General features: G+C 38.7%; 1 protein-coding gene across 1 annotated transcript in view; it reads right to left on the reverse strand.

The window, feature by feature from the left end:
- Window positions 1–20,118, reverse strand: part of Snap25 (Synaptosomal-associated protein 25kDa) — a 351,700-nt gene that overhangs the window by 232,188 nt on the left and 99,394 nt on the right. Inside the window, exon 3 of the mRNA XM_041776479.2 lies at window positions 18,146–18,187. Coding sequence (XP_041632413.1) covers window positions 18,146–18,187 — 42 coding nt within the window. The remainder of the gene's footprint in view (window positions 1–18,145; window positions 18,188–20,118) is intronic.

Here is a 20,118-nt window from a genome sequence, read left to right on the forward strand (position 1 = left end):
CGGGAGCTTTATAAGAATCTAAAATCGATCGCTGTATACAGACAACAGACAATAAACTGAGAGAGTTCATAATTTATAGTGATATACCCAAATATTTTTTTCCTATACTTTTGCTATTTTTCAGCCCTGAAATTTAGAATAAATTTTAGTGTCTTGGTTATAACAAATGATTCCATCCAAGTTAGGCGGAAGTGGGAGATTTCTAAGGACAATGAAAACTATTTCAGAAGGGGATTACGCAGGTCGTCGCACAGTAGCGCCTTTTCTCATTTAGCGTTGCAAAAATCATATCTTTTGAACCAAATAAGGTAATCGAATAATTTAAACGGCATTGGACAGGTAATTGTTGTAAAATATATATATGTACTGCATAAAGTACCACGCCCACAAATACGCCTTTTCAAAGGGTATCAAAGTGAAAAAATAATTTTTTTTCAATGAAAACAATTTTTAAACAAAAATTTGTATTTAATTTTTTATGTTTATTTTTATGTATTTGCTCAAATAAAAATAATTTGAAAACTGAAAAAAATTTTTTTTTTTTATTTCAAAGTATAACCGCCACGCGCTAGTTAGTATATTTCTTGAAATGTATGAAATTGTGTCGGTATTTTGGTATATTTTACCCTGAGTTGTTTTGGTTTTTTGCGTTGCATTTCCGCAGACGCAGCTTGACGCAGCCGATGAAAGTTAATTCTGATCCAGGAAAGATCCACGGAACTTGTAGTCATAGTGTAGTCAGTGGCCGGCATTGGCGTCAAAAGATATAGACTACTTTAGGCAGAAAAAGGTGAAAAAAATTGACACCTGGCAGGTAGCGATTTACCTGTAGAAGCCCAAACCAAAGTGTCGTTTTTTTTAGGTTCTTTAATAGTTTATGAATGTATCTATCATTTAAAGTAAAAACCATGACCATTGGTTTTATGGTTTTTTTGTAATATTACCTGAAAGTCGACACATTTACACATTTTTTTTGTATGATGCAAAAAACGAAATAAAGTTCAACTTTAAATGCTCATAACTTCTACAAAAAAAATCTTAAAATTGATTTTATTGCAGATTCTGAATCCTTGTTAAATTTCCTGGTTAAAATTTTTGCGAACATGACTTTTTTGATTTTTGCAACGCTAATTGTTCGAGAGGCGCTACTGTGCGTCGGCACAATACCTAAGCACACAGCTAGGTATTTCGTCGGGGCATGGCAAAAAAACTGGCTTAACACGATGAAGAAAAAAAAGAGAGCTTTCGTTTAAGGTTGGACTGAAAATTTGGTTCAATTTTTGGATGATGTAAGAATGTCTGATTTGAGTCTGTTAAGTTTCAGTAATCTTATTTAAAAACTCTTCGGCAGCCCAAAGAAGCTTATTAAATGTTGACGGATAGTATAACGGAACACAATGAGTAAAAAATTAATTCATAGCACTTTAAAAAATATCCACGGCATCAGCCATGTCAGTGCATGTGTATAGAGCAGACCAATTATAATAAATTCTTAGATATTGAGCAATTCGAAGTCCGTCTTGCGTAAGAAGAGGATCTTTTTGGGGTGGATAATCAGATATATTCCGTAAAACAGTCCCAATAACGATAGTCACCCGATCTTCGGGTTGCGTCAGGGGCGCCACCCTAGCTAAACTAACTCTTGCGATATCAGAGACAAAACAAAGATCAAGCAAGCGCTCTAAGGAACTTCGTACATGGTTGACTTGGGTCTTGGTTATTTTAACATCCCGGGGCTATTTGGTCCTTATCTACACTAATAAACTTTTTACTGACAATGGAACACGTAATAAAAATGGGACTACCATTGACTGATAGCTTCACGCAAAGGAATTTAACATCGTTGCACTCCTCGAAAGCTATTAGTTCGGAAGTGAAAGTGAAGTCGACCGCAATAAAGACACTTCCCTTACGTCTGATAGGCCGATCTAGCCGGTATACTGTAAACACAGCTGGAAAACTTTGAAGCTCAGAATAATTTCTAGCTTTAACCAGGTTACTGTGAACACAATAACTTAGAAAGCAAATGAGACACCATCAGAATACAATTTAGAAAGCTTACTACATAGGCCTCTTGGATTCTGATAGCGATACCATGGGAGTTGTTTATTTTTTTGGATGGAATTGGAAGACGTAGAAGGCGTGTTCAACTCGGGCTTAGGAAGAGTAATTCCTACTGGCCGCCTTTTCTTTTTCTTAGCTTCGAACTCCTTGACATCCACATGCTTTGACCAGATTCCTGGAGGCATCTTCTAGCGATTCCAGAACTAGAGAACCTAGGTATCTCATTCTTGCCCTCGTTAGGGCAGGACATTTGCAAATGAGATGCTCCAAGGTTTCGATTGCCTCGGAATCATCACATTTCCGGCATTTGGAGTTGTCGGTAATACCCAGCCTGGCTGCATGTGCACCAGACAGGCAGTGACCTGTTAGAATACCCACTAAAATTCTGCAGTCCTTCCGTGGAAAATGCAGCACGTAGTGAGTGAGTTTCTCATTGTGCACTTTGCACATGATTTTTGATATTCTGCGCTGGCGTCAGCCCGTCTCTCCCGCTCGCTTTGGAGCGTTCTTAGGGAGACAAGGACGTTTTCTGCTCTTTCACTCGCCAGTCCGACGCCTTCCTTTGCAAGTTCGTCCGCGGTCTCGTTACCATCTAGGAACAAATTGGCCGCCTCATGTGGACGATTTATGCTCTGCGCAAGCTCTGCTCCTTTCCTGATGGCGAATACATACTTCCGCCTGAAATATACTGCAGTAGCTTGGTAGCTTATACGACAGCCTCATTTCAGGGTCTGAACAGTATATGGCCGCTCCAACTCCTCCATCCATCTTGGAGCTGTCGGTGTATATATTGAGGTATTGAGGATGGTCCTGGCCTGACTTCCAGTCATTTGGTCCCATGAATACTATTGTGTTTACATCCGGGCACGTTCTGGGTATCATGTAGTCAGATGTACGGCTCATGTCTCGACCAATTTAATTGTGCCCGAATCCTTGTAGCGAGCAGTTTCCTGATGCAACCAGACGTTGTGCTGCCTTTCCTGCTGTCAGTTCCGCTTGGATATCTAGGGGATATATACCGATTATGGTTTCGAGTGCTTTGGTGGGGGTTGACATCAGCGCCCCTGATATGCAGAGCTGTGCCTGCCGCTGGGCTCTCTCCATAAGCTTATTATACGGTTTCTTCTCCATGGCTTGCCACCACACTAAGACTCCATAAAGCAGAGTCGGACGCACCACGGATATGTAGACCCAATGCATTAGAGCGGGTGAGAGGCCCCATGTGCTGCTAAGCATCTTCTTGGATGCATATAGCGCTATCGTGGCCTTTTTTATCCTCTCTACTACATTGGCCTTCCACGTCAGCTTGCTGTCAAGTACAATGCCGAGGTATTTGACTTGTGTTTTCGGGGTCAGCATGGTTTCGTTAATTTTTGGGGGGATCCATTGCGGCACCTTGTATCTCTTGGTGAAGAGAATAAGGTCCGTCATATCCGCATTGATATTGAGTCCTACCTTCTCCGCCCAATTACATATCTCCCTGAGTGTTGTTTCCATGATCGAGCCGAGGGTCGATGGACAGACTCCCGTGATAATTATGCTTATGTCATCCGCATAAGCTGTTATCTTTGTTTATCTTTCCTCTCGAATCTCTTGATTAGGTCGCCTACCACCAGAATCCATAGGAGGGGCGTCAGAACCCCACCTTGCGGCGTGCCTCTGAGCTCTCCTCTCACCATGGAAGCGGTGCCCCAATCTGATTGTACCCGCCGGCAACTTAGAAGATTCCTTATCTACAAGTTGATGGCGAGGGACGAGTTGGTCGCTTCTAGGCGATCCATTATTGCGTCCGTGCTATGTAGTGCCGTCTCCACTGATTTCCCCTTCGTGTAGGCGTGCTGGTTGGTCGACAGTTGTCTCCCTATATCGTTCCTGATGTATAGGTCCAGCAGCTTTTCCAGCGTTTTAAGTAGAAATGAGGTGAGGCTTATCGGTCTGTAATCCTTGGTGCTCATGTGGCTGCACTTTCCTGTTTTTGGCAGAAAGGCAATCCGAGAGGTCCTCCATTGGATAGGGATATAGCCCTTGCTTAAACAAGCTGTATATATTGTGTAGAGCCATCACTTCCTTGGTCACCTGCAGCACGTCTGGGAATATTAAATCTAGTCCTGGTGCTTTCATCTTCGCGAAGGAGTCTATGGCCCAATGGATTCTTCTAGAGGATATTAGCTCTTTTGGGAGATGCTCTTCTCCAGTTGCTAGGTCCTGGTGCTTATTCGCATCAAAAGATAAAAAGATACAAATTTTCTAGCATATGAAAGTTTTAATTTTTCCACCTTTCTCTTTAAGTCTCGAAGGCAGGCTGATCTGCCTAACCAATTTCGCCCGTCAATCCGACCTGACAACCTGCGCCTAGGAGACTCATTTAATAGCTTAAGGCTATTAAATTGAGTGTCCAGCGCTAAGAGCATATCTTGAGTTTTACGAAAAGTCAATAACAGCTCTTTAGGACAGCACTTGATTTGCTGCATGGACAACATGATTTCCCCTTCCACCTCGCGGCAGGCCTCACAGCAATAACGTACGCCTATATTTTTGGCCACATCATCGACTGCTGGGCAGCGACACCAATGCGCTTGGCGTGGACAATGTTGTCGCAAAGCCAACAGCTGATAGTGAGTTCGCCATAAAAAACACATTTCTTACAGCTTTTCGCGAAGCAGACAATATTATTTTGTCGACTTACAACGGTACCTCATTCGTTTAAGAAAGGGCACACGGGACTAGGTAGTGCAGCGGCATTGGAAGACCGGGAGAGCAATAGAGCCGGAGAGTATTGGATTAAGCACTAACTACAACCGTTTATAGCTTTCGCGACGGCGCAAACAACAACAAACGAAGAAAGCAAAAAAAGAAATGAAAAAAAACAAGAAAGGAAGCTACCCTTGCAGATTGGTTTTCATATTTATATTATAAATTATAATGCCGAAAACAGACACTAAACGGAGTTTCATAACATTTTACCTATACTTATTATGTTTACAGTTTGACAGTTACAGTTTACATTCCCAGCTTTACATTTTCTCTACATCTACGGATTACTTCTATGGCAGCTATATGATATAGTTCTCCGATTTTCATAATATCGTTACCAAAATTCTGAAATAATACTAAATGCTCATGTCTCAAAGTAGATGAAAATACGTTGAAAAACAATGAAGTTATAATTTTTTCTATCGTTTTCCCTATCGTTCCTATGGCAGCTATAAGATATAGTAGTCCGATTTTCATTAAATTTATACCAAAATTTTGAAATAACACCAGAAGCTCATGTTTCAAATTAGATGAAAATACGTTGAAAAACAACGAAGTTATAATTTTTTCTTTTACTTTCCCTATCGTTCCTATGGCAGCTATAAGATATAGTAGTCCGATTTTCATAAAATTTTTACCAAAATTCAGAAATAATATATAATGGCCAAATCTAAAATTGTGCAAAAATGTTGAAAAACAGCCAAGTTATAATTTTTTTTTCTAAAAATTTATCGAACATTTGTATGGCAGCTATATGATATAGTCGTCCGATCCGGCCCGTTCCGACATATATAGCAGTGAGAGTATATAGAAGACTATATGTAAAGTTTCATTCAGATAGCTTTAAAACTGAGGGACTAGTTTGCGTAGAAACGGACGGACGGACAGACGGACAGACGGACGGACAGACGGACAGACGGACAGACGGACATGGCTAAATCGACTCGGCTGTTGATGCTGATCAAGAATATATATACTTTATAGGGTCGGAAACGTCTCCTTCACTGCGTTGCAAACTTCTGACTGAAATTATAATACCCTGCAAGGGTATAAAAACAAGAAAGGAAGCTAACTTCGGCACACCGAAGTTTGTATACCCTTGCAGATTGGTTTTGATGTTTATATTATAAATTTAAATGCTGAAAACACTCACTCAGAGTTTCATTACATTTTACCTATACTTATTATGTTTACAGTTTGACAGTTACAGTTTTACATTCCCAGCTTTACATTTTCTCTACATTTACCAAACGATCGGTATGGCAGCTATATGATATAGTTGTCCGATTTTCATAAAATGTTTACCAAAATTCTGAAATAATAAAAGAAGCTTCTATCTAAAAGTAGATAAGAATATGTTGAAAAACAACGAAGTTATAATTTTGTTCCTATTCATTTTCCGATCGTTCCTATGGCAGCTATAAGATATAGTTGTCCGATTTTCATAAAATTTTTAACAAAATTCTGAAATAATATAAAATGGCTATATCTCAAAAATTATGCAAAAATATTGAAAAACAGCCAAGTTATAATTTTTTTCTAAAAATTTATCGAACATTTGTATGGGAGCTATATGATATAGTCGTTCCGACATATATAGCAGTGAGAACATATAGAAAACTATATGCAAAGTTTCATTCAGATAGCTTTAAAACTGAGGGACTAGTTTGCGTAGAAACGGACAGACGGACGGACGGACAGACGGACAGACGGACATGGCTAGATCGACTCGGCTGTTGATGCTGATCAAGAATATATATACTTTATAGGGTCGGAAACGTCTCCTTCACTGCGTTGCAAACTTCTGACTGAAATTATAATACCCTGCAAGGGTATAAAAATCAAAGCAACCGCAGCAGTCAAAACTTAAATGTTATTCAAATTGAATTAAACATTCCAACAGAAAAACTGCATGCACACGTGAAGTGAACAGGAACTATTAAAAACACCAAATAGCAAATATTAACAGGCCCCGGTGGTTCTTAGGTAAATTCTACAAAACATTTAGATTGAAGGGCAAATTCACTGTCGAGCGGGCGTTTTTATTACCACCAACTAACAATGATCATACGTTTTTTAAATCGGTTTTTTTGATTCGGCAAATTATTGACCAATTGCAAAATCTACTGCATGAGCATAATGGAACGATCAGATTGTTCAAGTCCGCATTAGTTACAATGTCTTTCGACGACCACAAAATCATTATCAGAGCAGACAATTCAATGCTCTCACAATCAATAAAGTGGTTGTGATAATTGTTGGCGAAAATGTGGTATTACGAAATATTATTCTCAAACTTCGAGATAATGGACCATTGCAGCGCGTGTACAAGACCCATCGATCATATGATGCACTTCAATACCCTTTGATGTTCTCTTCTGACATTAATATAACAGTGGTCAATCCGTCGACAAAGTTGGTTACAAGATTTTTTTTTTCGCTCCACAATAATTTTTAATAAATATTTCCAGGGAAGAATTTAGTGCTCGGCACGCTCACAATCGCAAGTCAAAAGCGCATTTGTGTGAGTGAGCAACGGAGCAAGAACGACGTCGTGAGTTCCGTTATCCGAATATATGTCCAGATATGAGAAAATAATATAGCTAGCATTTGGTTTTCTATGCAAATCCAATAGCTATTACTATTTAAAATAGCTATATAAAATTGGCGGATTTAGCCAGAGCAATATGATTTGACAGCACTGATGCTTTGAGCAGCTGAGCCGAAGACATTTGCCGAGGCCACACGAAGTCTTTACACTATCCGTGTGCTGGCAGCGCTGCCGGCAGAGCCTTTGCCAACCCCATGGGGTTGGGACGTGCCGACTACTGTTATAGATTAATGATTCGGCAAAATGATTAGAATCATTCATTAGGGTACCGCGGACATGTAGGTCAGCGATTGACATCATTTAAACAAAATATTAGAGTACTTATGGATTGCATCATTAAGGAGAAGGTTTTTGGCGGAATTCGCGTGATCTGATAATATACTAGATCCAAGTACTGATTCGGAAGTTAAACGAACAAGGAAAAATTATAAGGAGACAGACAAAAAACAAAATGAAATAAAAAAATGAATAAATAAATAAAAACACATGCATAATTAGAATACATTACTACACTACGAGATAATTTTACAATTATTAATGTTTTTAGTATGGGAGGGTTATCACTACAAGAATAATATCAGAGAGGCGGTTGTAATCAGCACATGAACCCTTATGTACTTCAAACTTCCGCCTACAGTGATTTATTACTAATGGGATATGGGTTCTAGATGTTAGTCGAGGAAAGTGGAAATTGAGCTGCCCTAAAAGATAGGGCTAACGTTTATAAAATTGTTAAGAATACGACACCAAGCATCGCTTCACGGTTAGCTAGGGAGGGTACGTTAATTAAAAGAAGTCTACTAGAGTAGGATGGTAGTCTCTCATCAACATCCAAGGGTAGGCCACGGAGGGCGAAAAGTAAAAAGTTCTTTTGTACAGATTCAATACGGTTAATATGGACTCCGAATTGAGCGGGCCGAGGTGGCTACCTTGTGGGACGCCAGATGTAACACAGAGAAACAGAACCTTTTGAGTTCTGTCCCTCAAATAACTCAAAATCCATTTAAGAAGATCGACGGGAAACCCAATTAAGTCAAGCTTCCTTACAAGAAGAGAGTGTTTAACCGAGTCAAAAGCTAAAGTCTGTGTAAATCACGTCGGTTTGAAAGATGCGTTGACAACCCCTTATAACGTCAGAGGTAAGTTCCAGGAGATTTGTAGTGGTCGATCTTCGCCTCATAAATACATGCTGACATGAAAAAATTACTGATCGGAATAAATGCTGCAAGGGGGGTGATTACATTCTCGAAAAGTTTTGGAATTTCCGACAACTTAGAGATTTCTCAATAGTTGCTGGCGTCCGATATGTTACCTTTTTGTGGAGAGGAATGAGAAATGATTCCTTCCAAATAAGGGGAAATTCTGAGGTTTCTAAAGATAAGGTTAACAATAATAGAAGGGAAGATTGCACAGAGAAGAAGGGAAGATTACAATAGCTAAGCACGTAGCCTGGTATTCCATCGTGGTGAATAAACCGGCTTTACCGGCTTCATTTAAAATAGGACTGGACTGAGGACCTGGGCATATCAAAAGAGTAAGTTTGATCTAAGCTATTTGAGGAAAAATAAGTGGTTTTAAAACAGCCATCCAGCCATTTTGGTTAAATAATAAGAAAACAAGAAAGGAAGCTAACTTCGGCAAGCCGAATTTTGTGTACCCTTGCAGATATTATTTCATTTCATTTTACCTATATTTATTGTTTACAGTTTGACAGTTACAGTTTTACATTCCCAGCTTTATATATTTTATACATTTACCGATCGTTTCTTTGGAAGCTATAAGATATAGTTATAATTTTTTTTCGAAAAATATATCGAACATTTGTATGGGAGCTATATGATATAGTCGTCCGATCCAGCCCGTTCCAACATATATAGCAGTGAGAGTATATACAAGACTATATGCAAAGTTTAATTCAGATAGCTTTAAAACTGAGGGACTAGTTTGCGTAGAAACAGACAGACAGACGGACAGACAGACAGACAGACAGACAAATAGACGGACAGACGGACATGGCTAGATCGACTCGGCTGTTGATGCTGATCAAGAATATATATACTTTATAGGGTCGGAAACGTCTCCAACACTGCGTTGCAAACTTCAGACTGAAATTATAATACCCTGCAAGGGTATAAATATATAAAATTAAAAGCGAGAGAAAATAAATAACATTGAAAAATCTAAAGCCCAACCTAATCCCCTCACCGGTGCAACAGTGTTTTGCTTCACGACTCCCGATTTAGCAACCGCAGCGGTCGGGTTGTTTTTTTTTTCCTTGTTGCTGTTTGCTCTTGGGCCGCTGCTCGTACATATGCACTGCGTTGACGACGGCATAACCCAGTGAACTTCTTCCGTTCGTAACAAGAAGCAAGGTTTAAATTAATTAGTCATTATTTAATTAATTCACAAATTTTGCCTTTCCGACTACAAAATAAATAATTAATTATAATTATAATTTGCTTAAATAATAATTTGTTAACTTTTGGTTAATTATTGATTTATATTAATTATAATTCTTTTTATTTATTAATTATTAATTAATAATAATTTCTTAAGGATTGCAAAGGATTAATTTATTATTCTTAAATTCCACACGAATTTTGACATTTTTTCCCGGAATTATATAAACAAAAAGGGAAACCTCCAAGTCCGAGCTCCGCAACATATAACATATATACATATATATATATATATATCCCTGCTTCCTACTTCACCACGATCACGGACATTCCGGTCTACGTTCTTGTTCTCGACTCTGCTTTCCACTTCGAATCAGGCATCCACTCCGAGCCCTCCGGAAAATGAGAGATTTTCCCCTGCCATGTGCCGAGTCCATCGGGACCAAATCCGGGCCCTGTGGGAAAAGGTGGAGAAAAGCTATGAAAGCTGCTCCGATCTTCTTTCCTTGTCCGCGGACAGTACCGCCACCTCGGCAGTCCTCGAATCCAAGTACAACGACTGCTATTCCGTCTATTCGAGGTGTGTTGTCCAGCTTCAGGACATCCTTGACAAGGCCGCCTCCCAGGCCACTCAGGCTTCCGGCAGTGTCCAACCACTCCCTTCTACGGGTTGTCACCTGCCTCCAGTAGACACCGAGGTCTTCACAGGTGGCCCACTTTCAGAAACCTCTTGACGGCGATTTACATTAATCATTCCAGACTCACGCGAGTGGAGATGGTGATGCCATCTTTTCAAAGGCACCTCTTGTGTATATGGTCTCCTCAAAGCTTTCCAAGACTACGCTTTCCTTGTGGGAGCAATCCATGCGTAATAAGGCCGAAATTTCCACCTGGCATGAGTTGGACGCGTTTTTGACCGAGCGCCATCGCACTTTGGAGGCCATCGACGACGTCAGGCCTAGCGGCTCTGGGCATCTTCCGCCAAGGTCATCAAATGCCAATCCACCGGTGCGTAGGCTCAATTCATACGAAGCTAGGGTGGCTCCAAAACCGAGAAGGTGTAATCTATGTTCCAGAGAAGACATGAATGTCAATGAGCGGACAGACTTCATCCGAAGAAAGCAATTCTGCTTAAATTGTTTTAGCGAGGGCACCAGCAACGGGACTGTACTAGTGCCCATTCCTGCTTTACGTGCGACAGCCGGCATCACACTCTGCTACACCGCGACAATCCTACGACTATCGTTCCAAGACCCTCCGCTCCATCTAGCGCTGCAGCCTCCGTCGACCACTCAAATGTGCACGTCTGTTTTGCTTCCGGATCCAAAGCTGTCCTGCTCGGCACGGCGATTATTGATACATATCTGCCATCTTGGCCGCAACTTCCAAGCGCGAGCTCTAATCGATTCAGGTTCCGAAGCAACCTTTATTACAGAGAGGCTTTTCAATCTCGTCAAACTTCCATTCCAGTCAGCTCAGACCCAAGTTTCCGGTCTCAACGATACAGTTGCCGCTCAAGCCACAAAGCTCTGCAATTTCTCAATTCGCGCTCCCTCCAAACCCGGGCTGCAGTTAAAAACGACTGCTTATATTCTTCCTGAACTCTCTAGAAAACTTATATCATATCCAGTTCCGAGAGAGAGTTCCGGATCCCAAAACTTTAAGAAATAAAATACAATTAACATTTGTAATTTTCATAATCGCATTGTATTTTAAAATTATTAATTTGTGATTTTGCGGATTTAAATCCGCCGGCCCAATGGCACACGGAAAGTTTCCGATCGTTTCGCCTGCAAATTAACAGAGACAGCAGACGGGAATCCGAATCAATTTATGTTTACAACATAAAAGCCCAAAGCTCTAGCAGCTAAAAACAAAAACGGTTCGATTTCGCCCAAAACGAAATCGAAAACATTTTACGATACCGGAGCAGGCCTGTATGTTTTGGCAGTTAATGCAGTTAAACTTTATATGCAACCGCTCGCTAATCGTACTCGCTTAAAAAAATTGCAAATAATAAAAAAAATGGGTCGTAAACGTAGTTATGTTTCGCGGAGTTTTTTTGGTTTCGACGTGGGACAAAACTTATCGAAGTGCAAAGTATGCAAGAAAACATTTTCTGGAAACTATAATTGCAATCTGGAACGTCATTTAAAATCCAAGCACAACGAAATATATCAGTCTGAATTGGCCCAGCAAGAGGAAGATGATATTCCGGAACAACTAATAAAGTTTTCTTCGACTACGAGTCAAAGTGCCGTGAAAGAGGCTTGCGTTGAGCTGGTGACGGTCGAAAAAATGCCATTTGCAATGTTGGATTCCAAAGCATTTAAAACCTTGACTGAACAAATTTTTTCTCGATTCATAAGAAATTATATTACAAAATTAAAAAAAGTTTATTAAAAAACAATAAAATAAAAAATAAGTATTAAAAAAATTTTTTTAATTTTAAAATGTGATTTTTGGGTTCGTCTGTTTTTGATTCATATAAGCATGTAAAAATTTTTTCGAAGAAACCTCGCAGAAAGAAGTTATTACACATTGAGCGAAAACATATCTCTCAAAAAATTATCATTATTTTTTGATCAAACTTTTTTCGCTCAAAATAATAATTATTATTCTTTGAGCGATGAAGTAAATATAAAATTATAATTATTAATGGCAGGCGAAATATATTAAAATCAATAGATAATCATTAATCGTTGATTTTTATTTTTTCACTTATAATGATTACGTGCCCTGGAAACTAGAACAGGCCTGATTAAAAGAGATTGATGGTGAAATTCCTTATGAAACAGATGAAAGTTGGGTTAAGGCAGAGAGGAGTGCTAAAAGCACATTGATAGAGAATTTGGGCGACTCTTTCCTCAATTTCGCAACAAACAACAACACAGCACGAGAAATTCTCAGAAGTCTAGATTCAGTGTACGATATAAAAAGTCTCGCGTCGCAGTTATCCGTGCGCAAGCGGTTATTGCCGCTCAAACTAAAGAGTGAGATGGCACTAGTGAACTAGTTGGCGAACTATTAGCGTCAGGGGCAAAGATAGATGAAATGGATTCGCATTCACTGCTCACACTGCCAGCATCATATGACGGGGTAATTACAGCTATAGAGACCCTTTCAGAAGAAAAAATTACATTAGCTTTTGTAAAGAATCGTTTAATCGACCATGAGGTAAAAATTAAAAATGCTAACAACGACACTAGTAAAAAAGTTATGCATGCTGAGGCTAAAAATTATTTCAACAATAACTACAAAAACAATTTTAAGAGTGAAATAAATATAAATTTAAAACAAAAATTATAATACAAATAACAATAATCGCAAACCATATAATGGAAAAAAAAAACTAAATAATATAAAATGTCACCACTGTGGAAAACTAGGACACATACGTTATAACATGTTACGGCTATAAAAGACAAATAAATAATAAAAATAATAAAGAAAAAAACAAGCAAGCGCACACTGCAACAACCACGCCAGGTTTCGCGTTCATGTTAAGAAGTGTAAATAAAATTCAAAATAAATTAAACGCGAACGTGAACTTTATTCTTGACTCCGGTGCTAGTGACCACCTTATAAACGATGAGACATTATTTGTGTTCCATGCTGATCTGGAAACTCCAATAAAGATTTCCGTTGCCAAACATGGAGAATGTACATTTACAACAAAGAGTGGAATCGTCCGACTGGAAAGTGACTATCAGATAACACTGGAAGACGTACTCTACTGCGGAGAAGTTGCCGAAAATTTGATCTCGGTAAAAAGGCTACAACAGGCTGGAGTGACAGTCGTGTTCGACGAGAATGGAGTGAAGCTGATCAAAGATAATGTCACTATTGCTGAAAACTCAGGTGCGTACGATATGCCAGTTATTGAATTTAAAGCATATAAAGTTATAAACAAAACAAGAAAGGAAGCTAACTTCGGCACGCCGAAGTTTGTATACCCTTGCAGATTGGTTTTCATATTTATATTATAGATTATAATGCCGAAAACAGACACTAAACTGAGTTACATACCATTTTACCTATACTTATTATGTTTACAGTTTGACAGTTACAGTTATACATTCCCAGCTTTAAATTTTCTCTACATCTACGGATCGCTTCTATGGCTGCTATATGATATAGTTGTCCGACTTTCATAAAATGTATACCAAAATTCTATAATAATAAGTAAAGCTCATATCTCAGAGTAGATGAAAATACGTTGAAAAACAACGAAGTTATAATTTTTCCTATTACTTTCCCTATCGTTCCTATGGCAGCTATAAGATATAGTCGTCCGATTTTCATAAAATTTATACCAAAATTTTTAAATAATACCAGAAGCTCATGTGTCAAAAGTAGATTAAAATACGTTGAAAAACAACGAAGTTATAATTTTTTTGATTAATTTCCCGATCGTACCTATGGCAGCTATAAGATATAGTGGTCCGATTTTCATAAAATTTTTACCAAAATTCTGGAATAATAAAAAAAGGCTATATCTCAAAAATGATGGAATAATATTGAAAAACAGCCAAGTTAACATTTTTTTCTAAAAATTTATTGAACATTTGTATGGCAGCTATATGATATAGTCGTCCGATCCGGCCCGTTCCGACATATATAGCAGTGAGAGCATATAGAAGACTATATGCAAAGTTTCATTCAGATAGCTCTAAACCTGAGGGACTAGTTTGCGTAGAAACAGACAGACGGACAGACGGACAGACGGACAGATGGACAGACGGACAGACGGCCATGGCTAGATCGACTCGGCTGTTGATGCTGATCAAGAATATATATACTTTATAGGGTCGGAAACGTCTACCTTCACTGCGTTGCAAACTTCTGACTGAAATTATAATACCCTGCAAGGGTATAATAAGAATTTATATAAATTATGGCATGAGAGGCTGGGACATGTAAGCAAAGGATAAATGATAGAAGTAAAAAGAAACAATTTATTTAGTGACAATAATCTTCTTAATAGTGTTAACCCTACTGACATAATAGAAAGCTGATTTTGAAATATTTAAAAATATTTGGTTCGACTGTATATGTACACAATAAAATTAGAAAAGAGAAGAAAAGAGGATAGTTTAAAACTATATTTGTCAGATACGAACCAAATGGTTTAAAATTATGGGATATCGAAAATGAAAAATTCATGGTTGCTACAGATGTAATTTTAGATGAGAGAAATATGGTTAACTTTAGAGCTGCTAAAAGTGAAATGATAATAAGGACAATGAGAATATTATATGAAAGAAAGTAAGGAAAGTAATCTCCTGAATAAAAGTAAGGAAGATGTTGAATATAATTTCCAGGATGAGAGTATGGAATGTTGTGAAAAAGAGATCCGGAATGAGAGTAAGTATTATGAGAATGAAAATTTCCAGAATGAGATCATGGAATGCTTTGAACGAGAGATCCAGAGCGAAAGTAAGGATAGTGATAAGGACAGTTTCCTTAATGAGAGTAAGGAAGTTAAGCAGTCTAGAAAAATGTCAACAAACGAAATCGCTAATAAAGTTACTAATGATGTAACCAGAAGAAGAGATAGATTAAAAAATAAATCATATATATCCTATAATGAAGATGAAATAAATCTAAAACGTTTTATAATGAATGCACATACTGTGTTCAACGAAGTCCCTAATTCATTTAATGAGGTACAAAGTAGAAAAGATACATAAATCGTTATGGGAAGAAGCCATTAAGGACGAACTTTCTGCTCATGAATTAAATAAGACATGGACTATTGTTAAGAGACCACAAAATAGGAATATTGTAGATTGTAAGTGGGTATTTACTTTAAAGCATGATGAAATGGGAAATCCAGTTAGATATAAATCTAAATTAGTTGCACGTGGTTTTACACAAAAATATAAAATAGATTATGATGAAGGATCGTTCGCTCCTGTTGCTAGAATTTCTAGTCTTCGTTTTATTTTATCCATTGCAAACCAATATAATTTTAATGTACATCACATGGATGCTAAAACTGATTTTCTTAATGGAACATTGAAAGAAGAAATATACATGAAAGTCCCTCAAGGAATTGTTTGCAATTATGAAAATATATGCAAATTGAACAAGGCAATTTATGGGGCCAAACAAGCAGCTAGATGCTGGTTTAAAGTATTTGAACAGGTATAAAAGGTGTGGATTTAAGAATTCACCTGTTGATCGATGTATATATTTTCAAGATAGAGGCGATATCAAGAATAATATATCCAATCGAATCGTCACAGTGAGCAGACGTTTATTTTGTTACCTCCGCTATAAAAATAAAAAATCTGTCAAGAAACTCACCATTATTTAACATACATAAAACCACACAAATTTTAGTGTTGCTGCAACAACTTTCAAGTGCAAATCATAAACAATCCACATAATAATAAACAAAGGAAGTTGTTTAATTGGGAGAGCCACCTGATCTTTGGACTTCTAAGCTTCTCTTTATCTTTACTGAGAACATCAGTGCTGAGAGCAGCCGTGCTCAGAGAACCAACCCGCTCATCTCTACTTCTACACTCCACCTACCTTTCTTCTACTGTCCTTGCTGGTGAGCACGAGAGATTAGACCAACCGCAACAACACCAACAGAGAGAAAAGCAAAGGACAAATAACAGAGTAAGCGACCCTAACATAAACAACAACAATGTCAGCTCCGGTTACACGCTCGCTATCTGCATTGGCCCTAAAACGGGTGCGAACTGACTCGTCAATCGATCTGAAGGCGGGTCGACCATCTGATACCCTGGCAATGGAGTTGGTTGATCTTATCAACAAACGCTTCACGGAGCAAAATCAGCACATCAGTTCAAGCTTGGACAAAGCTGAACAACGAATTCTGGCGGAGCTTAAACACAGGTTTAGCCAAAAAATTAACGACCTATCTGAGGAGGTGATCGTTCTCCACTCAGAACGGGACAGACTGGATGAGAAGGCCGGGACAGGGACAGGGAGGTCGCTGATCTACGCGCACTGTGTGGAAAGGTGGCTCAACTGGAATCCAAACTGGCATCTCAGCGCATATACGGCGTACCATATGGTGAGGGCGAAAATGTCCGAGCCTTATTCCACAGGCTGTGCTTCAACCTGCAGTTAAGAATCCAAGTTAAGAATCCAAGAATCCGGGCTATCTTTCTCGCCCGGAAAACCCAAAACACGCACGTCGACACGGTGATCATCGTCAAAATGGAAAGCGCTCGGGGGATGAACAAATTGGGGCGTACCGCCGCGAGCGTAAATGGCAACTAACGCTAAAGCTCTTAGGTATCGAATGATAGCTATTAATTTCCCGGTCGTTCCTATGGTAGCTATATCATATAGTCGTCCGATTTTCATAAAATTTGTATCGAAATTTTAAATTAATATAAAATGGCCATATCTAAAAAATGGTGCAAAAATGTTGAAAAACAGCCAAGTTATAAATTTTTTTCTAAAAATTTATCGAACATTTGTATGGCAGATTTATGATATAGTCGTCCGATTCGGCCCGTTCCGACATATATAGCAGTGAGAGTATATAGAAGACTATATGCAAAGTTTCATATCAGATAGCTTTAAAACTGAGGGACTAGTTTGCGTAGAAACGGACAGACGGACGGACAGACGGACGGACAGACGGACGGACGGACGGACAGACGGACATGGCTAGATTGACTCGGCTGTTGATGGTGATCAAGAATATATATACTTTATAGGGTCGGAAACGTCTCCTTCACTGCGTTGCAAACTTCTGAGTGAAATTATAATACCATGCAAGGGTATAAAAATTTGTTTTGGCTCGATACGAGGGCTGTTCAAAAAGTAATGAGACTTCAAAGTTGGTGGTGGAAAAAAAAGGTGTCGTCACGCCGGCCACGATTCCGGGTCGCCGGAGCGTTTGAAAAGAAAAAAAACGGGGTTATAATCAATATATATGTCATTCTCGGTGACGGAGGGAAATAATTTTGTAATTTTTTTAAACAAAATGGCGGCCATTCAAAAAAATTTTCAATTTCTGGCTTTTTTTTAGTTTAGTGTAAAAAAAAAATAGAAACAATTTTTTAAAATTAAAACCTTCCGTCACCCGAGAATGGTGACAATTCTGCGTCGATTTCACTTTGTTTCATGAAAATCGGTTCAGTTGAACTGGAGATATCATGGCCGCCAGTTGAAAAACGTGGTTTCGAGATAAACGCGTTTGAAGTTTGAAAAAAGCTCATTTTGCGAAGACCTTGCTTCACAAAAAAGGCTGTATCTTCTAAAGTATTTTATTATATATATATTATTATATTTGTTGTACTATTACTCAGTTTAATTTACATACCTCTTCGCAAAGTGCCAGCATTCGACGGGTACTCTCCAGCGACTGAAATTAGAAAATTTGTAAAAATTTTTAATAACAAACATTTATAAAAAATACTGTTAATTAAAAGGATAGGAAGTTACGACAAATAAATTATATCTTATAATACTTATGTCTTAATACTGAGTTGAAAATTATTTCTAAGGGAAAATTTATTTTAAAGATATGACTTCCTTGCCTTAGCCCAAACCGTGCTCAGTAGTGTACTAGTAAGAATCACTGGCTAAAATTATTGTTGTATACTATAAACAAAAAACGTGCACGTACTGGCGTATGACAAAAATGCACGCGGTATAAATAAATAAATAAACCTTTGGCCTGCATTCTTCTTTTTCAATTCTGCATTAGGTTCCTGGCCTTATTGGTCTTTTAGCTGTCTTCATATAAAAAAAAATGTTTACATGAACTTCGCCCAGTAACATAAAAACTAAAGCAATATGTATATAATATATATTTCGAGTCCCACAGAACACAAACTCTGAAAATAAAGAAGAAACAGTACGTCGATGTTTGTATACCCCTGCAGTTTGCAATTGGAGCTTTATGAATCGATCCATTATGATCAAATAAAAAAAAATAATAATAACAGGAGATATATGTTCATGCGAGAAAGGCGCCTAATTTCGGGAGGCAGTGTGATTCCGTTATCAGCCTTCAATGATCCCGTACGTTCTCTCTTCATCTCCCTCTCGCTCCGGACTTCCACTCCAAAGAGCTTCCAATCCGCTCCCCCAAAGCTAGGTTACCCGAATGTCTCCGTTTATTTTTCTTATCGAGTGCACTTTAGGTTAAAGCCGCCCCCTCCAAACAATACATATTTTCAGTTTTATAGTTAGAGGTTTAGAGCTACAGTTTTGCATTTTTGTCTACCTATAAAGATCATTTCTATGGCAGCTATATCATAAATTCATGAGACTTAAGAAAAATTAAAACTGAAATTGGAAAATAATAAAAAAAATTCTCATACCTCAAATTTACCTAGGAAATGTATTTTTCCAGACAACGGAAAGCAGCGTGCAGCTCATACTAAAGGGAAAGAGAGCCTTTTATGCTCGCAAACAACAGGCACGAGCTCCCCGCGCAAGGACGGGTCGAAAGGTCCCTCAAGATCCAGTGCCGGCTTCAAAACAAAGGTACCCTCTCCCAAAAAGAGAAAGCAAAGCTACCCTAGGTCGAGCAGTGCCACCAGATTGAAAGTGCCACCAACCAGGCAAGCCCCCCACCCAAAGCGAAGAAGTCGCAGAAAATGGAACGAAGGTCAGTGAAGGTCCAATCGAAACGTGATCGTGACGCTTATCGACCGGAATGACTCAAATGGTAAAATGAACGCTTACCTTATGTTCTATTATAGCTGAGAAAACCTGACTGTGGTGATGCTCGAGAGCGGAAAAAAGCGCCTTTTGGTAGCTTCCTGCTACATGGCGCACGACAGGACGGCCCCACCAGAAGAACTGAGGAGCCTGATAGACGCCAGCTCGAAGGACCAGCAACTGCTAATGGGTGCAGATTCCAATGCGCACCACTGCGTATGGGGGAGCCCCAACATAAACGACGGAGGTGAGTTACTCTTACTCTCAACTAACATAAGTTTAGCAAACGTGGGGGAAAAACACACTATTGTAGGTCCCACCTCCTCAAACATGCTAGATCCAACTCTTGTAAGGGGATAGGGTACATTGGTATTAGAATGGTCTTCTGATCCAGATCTCGTACCTAGTTGCATTTTGAGAATTTGTGCTAGCGCCTTATGTATGCTATTCTCAAAACGGTTGTCCCTTCAGCGTTCATTTTTTCACAAATGTTGGAAATAATCTTTCATAATTCCCCTTCATAAAAAGGTAATAAAACAAATATATGTCGGAGATAACCGTTATTTAATTCCACCGTAGTCGAGCCAGCGAATTCAGTTCGCCTGCGCAGTCAAATCGTATCTG

The sequence above is a fragment of the Drosophila kikkawai genome, chromosome 3L (genome assembly GCF_030179895.1).
Source record: "Drosophila kikkawai strain 14028-0561.14 chromosome 3L, DkikHiC1v2, whole genome shotgun sequence".
Lineage (NCBI taxonomy): Eukaryota > Metazoa > Arthropoda > Insecta > Diptera > Drosophilidae > Drosophila > Drosophila kikkawai.